Source organism: Pinus tabuliformis, chromosome 4_1, assembly GCF_031772625.1.
Source record: "Pinus tabuliformis cultivar Carrire ecotype Pingquan chromosome 4_1, CPIR1, whole genome shotgun sequence".
NCBI lineage: Eukaryota > Viridiplantae > Streptophyta > Pinopsida > Pinales > Pinaceae > Pinus > Pinus tabuliformis.
The window spans coordinates 316,828,607-316,841,259 of record NC_142303.1 but is presented as its reverse complement, the minus strand read 5'-3'; the positions used below and the strand labels follow the sequence as shown (position 1 = coordinate 316,841,259).

Below are 12,653 nucleotides of genomic sequence, written 5' to 3'. Positions count from 1 at the left end.
GCTACTATATGTCCCAAATAATTCAAAGATGTTTTGTCAAATTCACATTTTTAGAGTTTAATATGAAGTTTTTCTCTTTTCAAAACATCTAGTGTCTGCTTAACATGCTTTAAATGTTCTTTTGCTAAATATCAGAATGTCATCCAGATATACAATAACAAAATCATCAAGAAAAGGTCTGAGTACATCATTCATTATTCTCATGAAAGTAGCAGGAGCATTAGTTAAGCCAAAAGGCATAACCAGCCACTCATACAATCCCTGTTTTGTTTTGAAAGCAGTCTTCCATGCATCTTGTTCTGCAACTCTGACCTGATGATATCCACTATGCAAGTCTAACTTGGAAAAATAAACAAATTCTTTCAATTGATCTAAGAGATCATCTATGCTAGGAAAGGGATAACGATTTTTTATTGTTATCTTATTCAGTGCTCGGTGATCAATGTACATTCTCCACGAGCCATCTTTCTTTCTCACCAAAACGATTGGAGATCCATGGTGATGTGCTAGGTCTGATGAACCCCTTTTCGAGCAACTCTTGCACCTGCTTCTTGATTTCTGCATTCTCTAAAGCGGACAACTTGTACATTCCAATGTTAGGCAATGGAGCATCTCGCTGCAAATTAATTTCATGCACTACTTCCTTTTTAGGTGGCAGACCTTTAGGTTTTTGAAACAAGATATCATACTCTGAAACAACTTTTTCTAAATGAACTTGTTGTTTAGCATTACAGCCCTCAAATACATTGGTTTTATCAGGTTTCTTTTCCTTTACAAATATCAGTAAAAATTGTTTGCATGAATTTATCATTCGTTTCATCTGCCCTGAGTTTATGAGAGTATAATTATTCTTGAGCTTATGAACTTATGAGCTCTTACAAAGTATTCGATTCTATCTTTAACGAGTAGATACTTGTTCTCAGCTCTATGGAAAATAGCTTTTCTGTCATACAAGGACTTCCTAAAACAATTCCACATATATCCAAAAGAATTATGTCTAACTCAACCTCATCTACAAATGCTAACCCAAAAAAAAACTTGAGTTTGCATTGTCTAGTCACTTGTAGTTGTGCTTTATCACTTAACCATCCTAATGGGTATGGTTTCTTGTGAAGTGTAGTTAGTAATCCCAACTTCCTTACAATTGCTTTAGAAATTAAATTTACTTGTGAGCCACTATCAAACAAAGTATCAATCGTTTGATGTTTGGAAATAACTCGAATATGGAAAAGCTCATGTCTTTTTCTCTCATTTTCTTCATCAATAGTAGATTGTGCAAAATTACTAGTAGATGCTTCAGAATTCTTACCTTTTATACCTGTGGCTGTAATGGTTGTTTCATCTCCTGAGTCCGACCCCAAATCTTTCTAAATAGCTGCAACGATCTTCTTCTTCTTGCCCTCGAACTTCTTAGGTCTCAGCTCCGAATGCAGAATCCAACAGTGCTCATCATCATGCCCATCATTCTTACAGTGAGTGCATGAAGACTTACTTTTCTGTGCCGTGTTAGCCTTCCTTGCTTTCCATTTCTGTTTTCTTTTCTCCTTATTCTTGCTTGCAATGGGTTGGGATGATCCCCCAACTTTTGGGTTTCCATTCTTTCCTCTAGCTTCCAAATGTGTAGCTTGAACAGATACCTCATCTATACTAGTGGGATTAAACATGATAGTGTGCCTCATGTAGCTGTGTAGACCACCGATGTACTTCAACAGAGTCTCAAGTGAGTCTAATGAGATTCCTAGAATCAATGCTCTCTTCCTAAATTCTTGGGTGTATCCTTGTACACTTTTCCCTTTCAATTGTCGAAGAGTTTTCCAGCGCATCATGGCTCGCTGCATGTAGGCCAGTGGATAGAACTGCTTTTTGATTGCAGAAACAAATTCACTCCAGACAGAAAGAGTCTTACCATGTCTCTTCATGTCAGCTTGGGTCTTGCCTTCCCACCAAACCAAGGCAGTGCCTCCAAGGCGTAGGCTTGCCAGCTGAGTCTTGCTCTTGTCTGAATCAATACTCTACACTTGGCAATAAACATCAAGTTGTCTGATTCAATTGTCCAGCTTTTCTGCATTCAACTCTCCATCATATATTGGTAAATCAAATTTAACTTCTAGTTTAATCAAAGATGTCTTCTTTTTATGTTCAGGACTATTAGGAGGTGTGAGAAAGCTTTCTTCTTTCCCTTTGCCTTTTGAGTGGTCATGGAGGAGATACTCTTCTTCTCCTTTATCTTGTTTGGAGCCTAATGAATCTTCATCTTTATGTTTTCTAAAATCCTTATACATTCCCTCTATCATGGACCTTATGGCCAGGAAACTATCTATAATTTGAGGGTCTGGCCCCAGAGAACCTTCCTCTGACATTGTCTTCTGAGGATAGACTCTCAAAATCTCAGGATTAGTTTCGACCAACTCTCCTTCTCCTAATTTGAGCTTTGATCTAGTTAGCATTCAACAGCGAAATCCAGCACAAGCTTGTCTAACCTTAACAGCCTAAAGCTCTGATACCACTTGATCTAAAAATCACTTATGTATGATCTCAGTTTATTAATGTAGGTATTACAGACTCATGTGCTGGTGTGTGCCTATGTTATTTTAAGCAACAAATCGATAAGATTTCGAAATACACAGGCAATTGGAAAACAATGAGATAAACACAGCAAGAAAATGCAAAAACACAACAATTTAATAAAGAGTTCACCCATTCCTCCTGGGCTATGTCTCTTGGTCCAGCTATCAGTGGTGGCCTTTTTTATTGTGTCTTTAAATAGAGTTTTTACAATGAGGAGCTCAATTGGAGTCTCCTGTAACAGATGATGCTTAGTAGGGTGGTACTTGGATTCCCCAAGCCACTAGAGTACACAAACTCCCCCTTACCAAGTCTCGATCTCAACTGGTCTTAATGGGATGAGTCCAATTTGGTACTCAGTTCCCGACAGATATCCTCTGAGGGATTGCTTGAACCTCTCAAGCCCTCTCAGTTCTGTCTGCTCGATGCTGCGTTAGCTCTGTGGGTCAGCTCGACTTCTCTGTTCTCTGCTTCTTGCTTCACTCTTTGTTATGTCTCCTCTGTCTCCTCCTCTGTTCTGTGTTTGTGCGTGACTTAAAGCCAATCCGTCCCTTGACTGTTCGCTTCCTCTTCCGTCTCTTCGGATCGCCTGCCTCTGCCCGCTGGAGTTCCCTGCTTCTGTGTCATCACCATTGTGTAACGTTTCACAGAGAGGTGGCCACTTGTCTCCCTACGAACTGGACGCCAGCTCGTCCTCGAACGGTCGTTATTTCGGTTACTTTGTGAAATGATTCATCCGCCAGCTCAGCGGTCAAATCAGAGTTCAAATTCCATATGCCTCAGCCTATTCTTCCGTCAAATCCGGTCTCCTATCGAGTGCAATCTCCGCCGTTTGATCTGGAGCCTCCAGATCCTACGGTCATTGCTCTTATCGCACGGGTGACTTGCTCGACTGTTAGCCTGCGATGAGAGTGGTTTTCTCTCTCATCCGTCGGACACGCGTCATTCAATATATGGAATCACTGGGTCTTCGGCCAAACCCGCTTACCACCCGAAATGCCTCTGATATTCCGCCGGTTTTGGAGCGCGGGACCCACCTGTCAGTTTTAGTGTTTTTCCCACGGTTTTCCCTGTTCTTCACATGACCAGGTGCCGAGGCTTTTCCTTCTCTGAGGTTTTTACCCTGTGATGCGCAAATCGCGCATTAGAAATGGCCTCTGTTTTCTGATCTGGACTCCCTATTTGCTAGTTTGTGCCACTGTGCGGTCTCCATGGGCCAACGGTCAACGCGCTTTGACCGAGGGTCCTCTTTGTTCCGTGCTGGCTACAAACTTCCACTGTCCAGAGGTCCTTCCTGATAACTCATTGTTTACAAGATTTTGAAGTCTGCCATAATTTGGAACAGTCATAGGAAACTCTGAAATTTTCAAGGATCCAATTCGGATCATTTTGTCATAGAGTCAAGAAGTCATTGTCATATGTATTAAACCCTATAAGGCAATTTGTAACAAGTAAAAAAAAATTATTTTGAGTCAGAAGTGTCAAAATACCCTTCCAAGACCAACTCAGCCTAGCAATGAAGAAGTTGGCCTAATTAGGGCTATTTGTCCTCCCTCAAAGCCTATATATAAGATACCATTCAACCTCATTTGGACATTCACTCACTCATTTCATCAAGGAAGCAAGAACAAGAAGCAAAAGGATAAGCGAAGGACTAGAAGAAAGAAGAAGACTAAAATTTCGATTTTTTCTCTCTCTACCTCTCACATGTGCGAAAAAGGCTAGGGTTTTTGCAGCTACAAGGTCGAAGTTTCTAAAGAATAAAAAGTACGAAATCCAAGGAAAGGTGGTCATCTTGATCACCTACAATCCTTTGAAGAAGAAGCAGCCCAAGCGAAGGAATGAGGAAGCCTAAAAAGCCTTAATTTGTCCACGTGCGAAATCGCAGCTTGTTGCAAACTTGCAAGAGGCCAAAAATTTCAGATCTGCAGTGAGGGTCGAAGTTTGTAGCTGGGAATCAAAGTTGTGCATTTGGAAGAGATTTTGACTTAGTAGGAAGAAGCACATCCTTAAGAAGGTTTGACTTGGTCTTGGAACGGTCTTGGTCCTGGTCCAAAGGTCTTAGAATTCGTCATTTGAAGAATCTATAAGAAGAGAAGAGATTTTTGTGGGTTTTCCTCTCTAAGAGAGGTTTTGGCCCTAGCTAACGGCTTACATCTTGTGTTCTTGTGTACTATTGATATTCGTGTTTTTGGTTATTTGATGGTAAAAAAAACATAATAATAAGAGAAGAAGCTAATAATAAGGAAAAGTAAAAGAATATCACAAACAGTTATCAAAGTCAAAGATAAATCACTTCGATTGTAACCCTATTGATTTTTCAACACCATATCTATATATATATATATATATATATCACTCCATTTGTTCAAGGCGTGCTTAGGCACTTGGTTTAAGGGTTTCTACCTTCATACTACAACCAGTGGTTTTGCTTAGGTTAACTCTTCACAAAATCACGTTGAGCCTCCACTCTATAGCCTAAGCAGTCCTATCTTCAGAGAAGCCCCCATTGAGTTGGAGAAAAACCAACCAGAAGTGTGATGCCGAATTATTGTAACAACAGTGGATACCCTTCCTGAGTGCACAAAACTAGCCCCTTTGGGAACTTTACATCATGTAGGAGTGCTAAATTTTGTTGTACCAGACTTTAAAAAGCAACATAACTAGAGACAGATTCAATTCACCCAAAGTTAGCAGTGGTAAGACAGAAGCCAATAGAAGCACTAATAGCAGAGATTAAGTGCGCCATGCAGATGGCTTGAATTTATCAAGAAATTGTATGCCTGCAAAATACGGTGAAATGACTTACTAGAGAACATTGATTCTTAAGAAAGACACTACTTGTTTCATACAAGTCCGTTGTCCAAATAAAACAGAGATATAGGATTTGTTCCAACACCAAAACAAGAGCGCAGCTCATGCTTATCTATAACCTTCTTAAGTGAGGTTCAAAATCATAGTTTAGGAATAGAGTTGAGACTTAAAGTCAGTTTGTCTTCTCACGAGTTGAGTAATACTATGTTCATTGCATTTGTTGCAAAAAGTCTAGTCACTTTCCGTTTTGATATAGTGCATGCAAACTATTTAGTGTACACTATGCATGTGATAAATCAAATTCTATACTGAATGGAACAATGGCATGCCTGAGTTGTGAATTCTAATTAAGTGTCACAGAGAACCAAATTCGAATGGAGATTTTACCAGTTGAGAGTCTCAGGAAGCTCTACTGGGGATTGAGAAAGAATTGGAATGTGATCTGATTTTGCACCCAAATGTATAGGAGTTGACTATTGGTTACTTGTAGGAAAAAGGATAATTGAGTCATCGTTGACACATTTTGCCATTAGTGTTACGTTTGGACGAAGTTTAAATGCAAATCCTAAGGGCTAGTTATTGTGTGAGATCCTAATGCTTGAATAGAAACAGAGATGAAATAGGGTTCAATACATTAAGGTGGTATCAGAGCCCGAATTTGAGCCCAAAACACATCACAATGGAACTGTTGTAACAATGATGAGTGCAGTTACTAATGTGACAAGTAATTAATTAATTCAGTTGCAATCATCCAATTATAGATCCCTGGCAGCCATGGGAAGGAGGCATACAGTGGATCAACCTGTAATCCATTCTGAAACGCAAGTTGAATAGATTAACATTTTAATTAATTAAGAAAGGATACTAGCAAGACTTATGCAATGTTTTAGATCTGACTTAAATTTCATCAGTTTTGTATCCTGGTATACTATGGATCATCTGCCATTTTGCCATATTGGTATATCTCGTGCTAATCCCGTAACACTCTCAAGTGGGTTCCAGAATTTTAGTTCAGATAAATTTAGCAGACAGATTTCTTCAGATATTTTCCAGTGTTTTCAATAAAGGCTCAAAAAACTCCAAGTTGGAAGATGATGACTATGAAATTGATCATCAAATTAATTGGCATCATTTACAGTTTTTCTGTATTTGCATATGAATATGTTAAAAGTTTTATGTGAATGTAATGGATGCAAAATCATTCATTAAAATTTAAAACAACACACAAAATTGAAGCCCATTTCAATAACGGAGAGTGTCTACAAGACTGCCCAATGTTAACTTCATCCTGTAGACAAAAGAAGTAGATTGCATACCAAGGGAAGTACATAAATTGATACAATAAAAAGAGTGTCTCTTTCTCTGCAGTTCCTGCAATGTGATCGATAGTATTCTCACAAATTTGATGATGTCCCACTTTTAAAAATTGATTGATACATAATCACTCTATATTGAAAGTTCATTTGATAAAGGAAAGCCTGAACTTTTTGCTACTCCGATAAACTCACACTCTACACGCATATTAACACATCGGTCCTTACCTTTAGATAGGCCAACTATTGTCGACTAACAATTCCGTTTTTGCTACTCCGATAGACTCACACTCTACACGCATATTAACACCGGTCCTTAGCTTTAGATAGGCCAACTATTGTCGACTAACAATTCCAATTTAAATTCCTCGCAACATATTGCATAGCATTACTTTGGAAATGACAACCGAACAAATCAATGTGGGGGTGAGGTGTAACTCAGAAAAAGTGTGACAACCGAACAAATCAATGTGGGGGTGAGGTGTAACTCAGAAAAAGTGTAATTCTTTGTTAAGATAAAAATCAGGAGTGTAGTGACAAAATTATATTTAAAAACACAGCAGTGATGACTAAATGAGGGGCTGGCCTAGTGGTTTCAACTTCAGTTGTGGTTTGTAGTCGTCGGGATCATTATATCAAAATTCAAATAGACTCATATAACTCCCACATTACATTTTCTGGCCCCATTGAGACAATTGCAATCAAAGAAACTAGGGCCTTAATCTCCTAGAGTCCTAGGAATTGCTCATGATTTTTGCATTTTCAGGTTATATATCCAAGCGTCAAAACCCTGCACAGAGTAGGTTAGTAATCCAATGAACTAGAAAATTGAAAGCAGAATTGAGCTAGATTCTCTCATGCTAAAAAAGAATCCTTGATTCTAGTAATTCAGGAGATAGAGAGATGGATCTGTGTACTGTCCAACAGTAACAAAGATATTAAAATAAACTAAACTGCAATGCAACAAGACCATATGTAAGCAGTATCTGAAAAAATTTACTATTTGTAATAAGAAGAAAGAAAATAAACTGTCAATTGGGGTTATCTCAGGTGGTTGGGTGGAATGGCTGTTATCTTCCCCACCCAGGTTCAAATCCCCGCTAGTGACGTGATGAGCATTGTTGTAATGGCTTCATGCTTATGAATATTGTTCTATTGTGCTTTATGCCTTGTGAACCCTTAAGTGAGTATACTTGTAGGCTGGCCTGGTATCAGCAACCTCACTCTAGCCCTTAGGCTGAAAGGGAGGCTGATTTCTTTCCTCAGAAAGAAAAATGGCTTCATGCTTATGAATATTGTTATGCCTTGTGAACCCTTAAGTGAGTATACTTGTAGGCTGGCCTGGTATCAGCAACCTCACTCTAGCCCTTAGGCTGAAAGGGAGGCTGATTTCTTCCCTCAGAAAGAAAAAAGAGAAAAGAACATAAACAGGCTTCCATTTTAAAAGGCCTTAGTCATTACTGGTTCTTGTGGATAGTAAAAATAATTAGAATCTAAAATAAAGCAAGTTTAAATTTATGATTTTGCCACCTTTCAATGAATTTAATACAGACCCATTGCATGCCCTAATTTATCAAGGCACCTGCAGAATCCACTGAATAGTGCACCTACGAGGAATGGAATTAGGCACAAATTAAAACAGCTAGAGTGTAGGAACAGATATCCAAATCTCAAAATCTGAATATATGTAAAATTCCCTTACTTTTTACCCTCTCCAGTTTCACCTCCATGAGATATGCCTGTATCTATGTCTCTTGTTGGTACCCATTTCCTTTTATTGAGCAACACAGAATACTTCTTAATCTGATCTATGGAATCTACAAGCAGCTGGCTCCTGGCTCTTTCTAGGGGATCTTTCTACAGAATTTGTGGATCCACCACGATTTACATGGATCAATAAACAAGTAGGCAACAAATAGATCTACGTAAATTCAGTAGAGGACCCTGTGGTAAATTACAAGTTTAGAGACAAAATCCTAAAATTATCAGAATTAAAACTATAATTATAAACAATTATTTTTAGATCTTGCATTCAATCAAAATCGTCACCTCTGGATGAGTAAAAAGAGAATATACTTGATATGAATCACATTGAATAAAACAATAACACACTAGATATCACTGAATATAAGGCTATCATGAAATGGGTGGTACAATAGGCATACAAAGTTTCTGAAACGAGAACTATCACGTATACATTTGTCTTAAGCATCCCAATCAGTGTTAGGCACTTCAAATTTCCATACAAAGGATTAAACAATTTATGAAAAAAGAAATTCGTTCAAACATGTAGGTTAATAAATAATTAGATAAGATCTTATGGCAAGTTGAATTTGAAACTTTTGAATCAAAAGGAACAAAAGCCAGCTCCATGTTACATAATAGGATTCGAGCTACTGTTTTCTGATAGTCGACAGGTATAATGCACCAGATAACTCACAATATAGGTTGATAGAACCTCTGTGATATTTGGAGTCTGCACTGCCTGCCGGCCTACCTTCTGAGCTGCTATTGATATTGTACAGCTTATTAAATCGGAAATAGAGTAAAAGATATAGAAGACAAAACAAAACAGACTGGGAATGTAAGTCCTTTATACTGGAAGAGAAAAAGAGAACAGAGCAGCATGTAAACACAAAAGAACATAAAGAAAACCACAAGACTTTCTGGGTCAACATGTGTATTTCTTGGGGTCCAGATTCATTCACATGTATTTAAAAATGCTGACATGCTTGAACCAAAAAAGGAAGAGAATTTGAGAATTTCAAATGCTGTCCTAGCTGTTTAAAATATATTTTCTACAATAAAAAGAAAAAATCATGAATACATGGGCCTGAAAGGCTTACATTGCAAGTGTGATAATACATGAATGGAGCCCCATCTTGATGTACAATGTTCTCCATCCTCAACACTTCACAAGAATTTGTTATAAATATCCATAAATATCCATTGTTCTCGAGGAGGAATATTTTACCAGAACATCAGCTGTGACTATTGATGGTAACTACAAAACAATAGGATGGGGAACTTAGAAAGAAGAAGAATTGAGGCAATGGCCTCTCTTCCAGTAATGATTATTAGACAAGGTTATTAACCCTACAAAATGATGATTTTCCAACTCCATAAATAAAACATTGTCATCATTACATCAACTCAACTCTCTCAGTCTCTTTATCAATGTCTCAAGTGATTTTTTCTTTGGATTTTGCTTCAAAGTTCGCGTACCAAAGGTTCCAAAGAGTCTGTCAGATGAATCCCTGTATTTCTCAGAAATCATGACCACCTTTCTGTAATCCAAAGAACTATAATGCTTCTCCCTTATAACAGGATTCATGAAATTCTCTGGATGGTTGTTTAATAAAAGATTAACCAACTGCCTTGCCTCTAACAAAGACTTTTTTGGATCTGTTGCACCTTCAAGCTCATCCAAGCCACTGTCATGAAATTGAGTATCTGCAAAAGATTCTAGCAGTTTCAAATCAATCTCAATTCCCATAACAGCATCGGTATTGAACCGCTTGACGTTATCACTGAGAAATGTGGCTACAATGCAATCTGATATGTGCTTCAGAACACTCCTGATCACATTATCCAAAATCTGCGAAGGTAAAATTTGTCGTGCTGTGGAAACAAGTGTCTCCAAGTATATAATCAACTCATTTATGAACACATTCCCATTTGGTGGGAATTCATCAGCCGCCCAATTGATATTATCAGTAAGAAGCATGAACTCTTCTACCTTAGATTTAACAAGCTTCAGCATGGTTTCCTGAGCGGCATCTTGTGCACTCTTCAACACAGATTGGGAATGAGATCGTTCAGCCAAGCGTATTGGAATGCCACAAAGTTGGGCTGCATGCCTTGTGAAAAATTCACAGGCACGTTCCAAAACTGTCATGTTCGCAGCAATCTGCATGGCTTGAGACACCCCAAATGTCGAATTTCGGATCAATTTAAGCAAAGCCTCGTTCAAAACATCTGTCAGTAGTTTATCAAGATACTTCTTAACCACAACATAAAAGTCCCTGTGAGCCCCATAGGACATGTAGCTCACCGAATCCTCGATAAATGATCTCACAATTCGACAGCAATCTGGAACCGCAGAAGAAAATGGGGCAATGTAAGGAAAAGCAGGCATGCTATCTGAGGTCTGAATATGAAATGCCAAAACATTCATATTGTACTCATACTCTTTCTTCATCACCATCTGATCACTTTTGTCATTTGCAAGAACATCATTAATCTGTTTCCTACAATCATTGAGCAGAAGCTCATGGTATTTGTCCCTATTTCTATTTAAAACATCAAGAAGGGCATCAACCTGGTAACCATACCTTCTCAAGGTCACTCCAAGAAGACTCACATAATCCTTGATGAGAAGAAGATGGTTTGCAGTCTGCATCCTAGAGAACTGATCCTCCAAAACTGAACACATCTTATTCACAGCAGTATCCCAAATATCCTCAACCTTGGGCCTGGAGATCAGCCCTCCTCCCATACGCTGAACCCGCTCCTCCACGATGAAGAACCCGGCAATCTGCGCAAAAAACATCTGGTGACCCTCAAGAAAAGGCTGTGCAGAAGTGATCTGAAAATCAGAACTGAGCTGCAGCTTCCGATTCTGATAATAATACTCCTTGAATTGCTCTTGCATTCCAAGGCATGTATTGATATGGTATGCCCTGTACACAGGAGTTAGATCAAACTTCAAGAAGGACTCCCTGTCATCTGTTTCCTCTAACTCCAAACTATACACGCAGTCCCTTAAACTCACCCTGCTCTGTTCCTCTGCCTCCCTTTGCCTCCTCCTCAAATCCTCCTCTCGCTGTCGTGCCGAAGAAGCCTGACCTATAGCCAACTGCCCAATCTCTCTGGATATAGGTCTGATCTGCACAAGCCAATCATTAAACTCCTTAGTAACCCTCTTCTCAACATGAACTCTCATTGCAGGAATCTGCCTCCCCACCATATGTTTCAAAGCCAAAGCGGGAATCTTCTCCAAGTAATCCCTCTCAATCACATCCAAGGTCTTCAACACCAAGTAATAATTATTCTCCACAACATGCCTGTTTGCCTTTGCACATAACTCCATTACCTTTGCACACAATTGCATCCCCTGCATTGCCTCTGATATATTCTTCTTCACCCCCTCAGCTTCTATGTACTCTTCAAGTTTGGCTAACAAAGGATTTCCCACCTCCAGCAGCTCAGAATTGACAGCAGACAGAGAATTCTTTAGCATGTCTGCATCTGTCAACAACCCTCTAAGCTCATCTACTGCATGAATGAAGTCCTGGTAGTGTAATTTACACACATCCTCAATCTCAACTTCCTTCTTCCTGGCAAAATAACGGAGCTGGTGGAGAAGTGATTCAGGCTTACCCACCTCGAAAACTCTTCTGATCAGGGGACCCAAATCCTCGCCATTTCCGATGGCCGAAGCCACTGCTAGATTTTCCTCGTCCCCATTCTCCACAGGGGCTACCCTTCTCCTTGCCTTAGACTGCATCATTCCTGGTTGAATTCTAGGGAATTCTGCCCAGAACACTTGCTACCCAATCCGAAGAAACGTAATGAGAAATGTAAAACTCAGAGCCTTCGACCAAAAATGGGCACTTGCCCTTTTGTACATGAGTCGAAAATACAGCTTCCGTTCTTGCTGTCCTGAGCGCAGAATCCAAGGGGATTTGATGAATATGATTTGCAATCAGATGAGGGTTATGAATATAAAACGGACCCACGAAGGAAAAGCTGTGCAATTGATCATGGCAGAGTAAATGGCCGAATTAATGGTTTTGGCTGATCACGCGTGGCTGGCTTTCTCTCATTTTGGTTGGTTGCGTGTGTCAGTCAAACCCCGTGGTGTTTGAAAAAAACGAGTGGTAACTCGAAACTTTGCCAAGTTGAACCACCAACTTTGGCCGACTTTTTGGCTTTCTAATATGTCGTCTGACAATCCAG

At 39.3% G+C, this 12,653-nt stretch overlaps 1 protein-coding gene across 1 annotated transcript; it reads right to left on the bottom strand.

Annotated features, from left to right (window-relative positions):
* Nucleotides 1–9,496: 9,496 nt before the first annotated feature.
* On the bottom strand, nt 9,497–12,449 carry LOC149175563 (exocyst complex component SEC15B-like). Its single transcript, XM_089419714.1, has one exon. The coding sequence runs from the start codon at nt 12,202–12,204 to the stop codon at nt 9,841–9,843; it is 2,364 nt and encodes a 787-aa protein (XP_089275840.1). The 5' UTR covers nt 12,205–12,449; the 3' UTR covers nt 9,497–9,840.
* Nucleotides 12,450–12,653: the final 204 nt, after the last annotated feature.

Bases quoted from the DNA above. Each gene is read 5' to 3' on its own strand.
- LOC149175563 (XM_089419714.1), bottom strand. From the start codon at position 12,204: ATGATGCAGTCTAAGGCAAGGAGAAGGGTAGCCCCTGTGGAGAATGGG.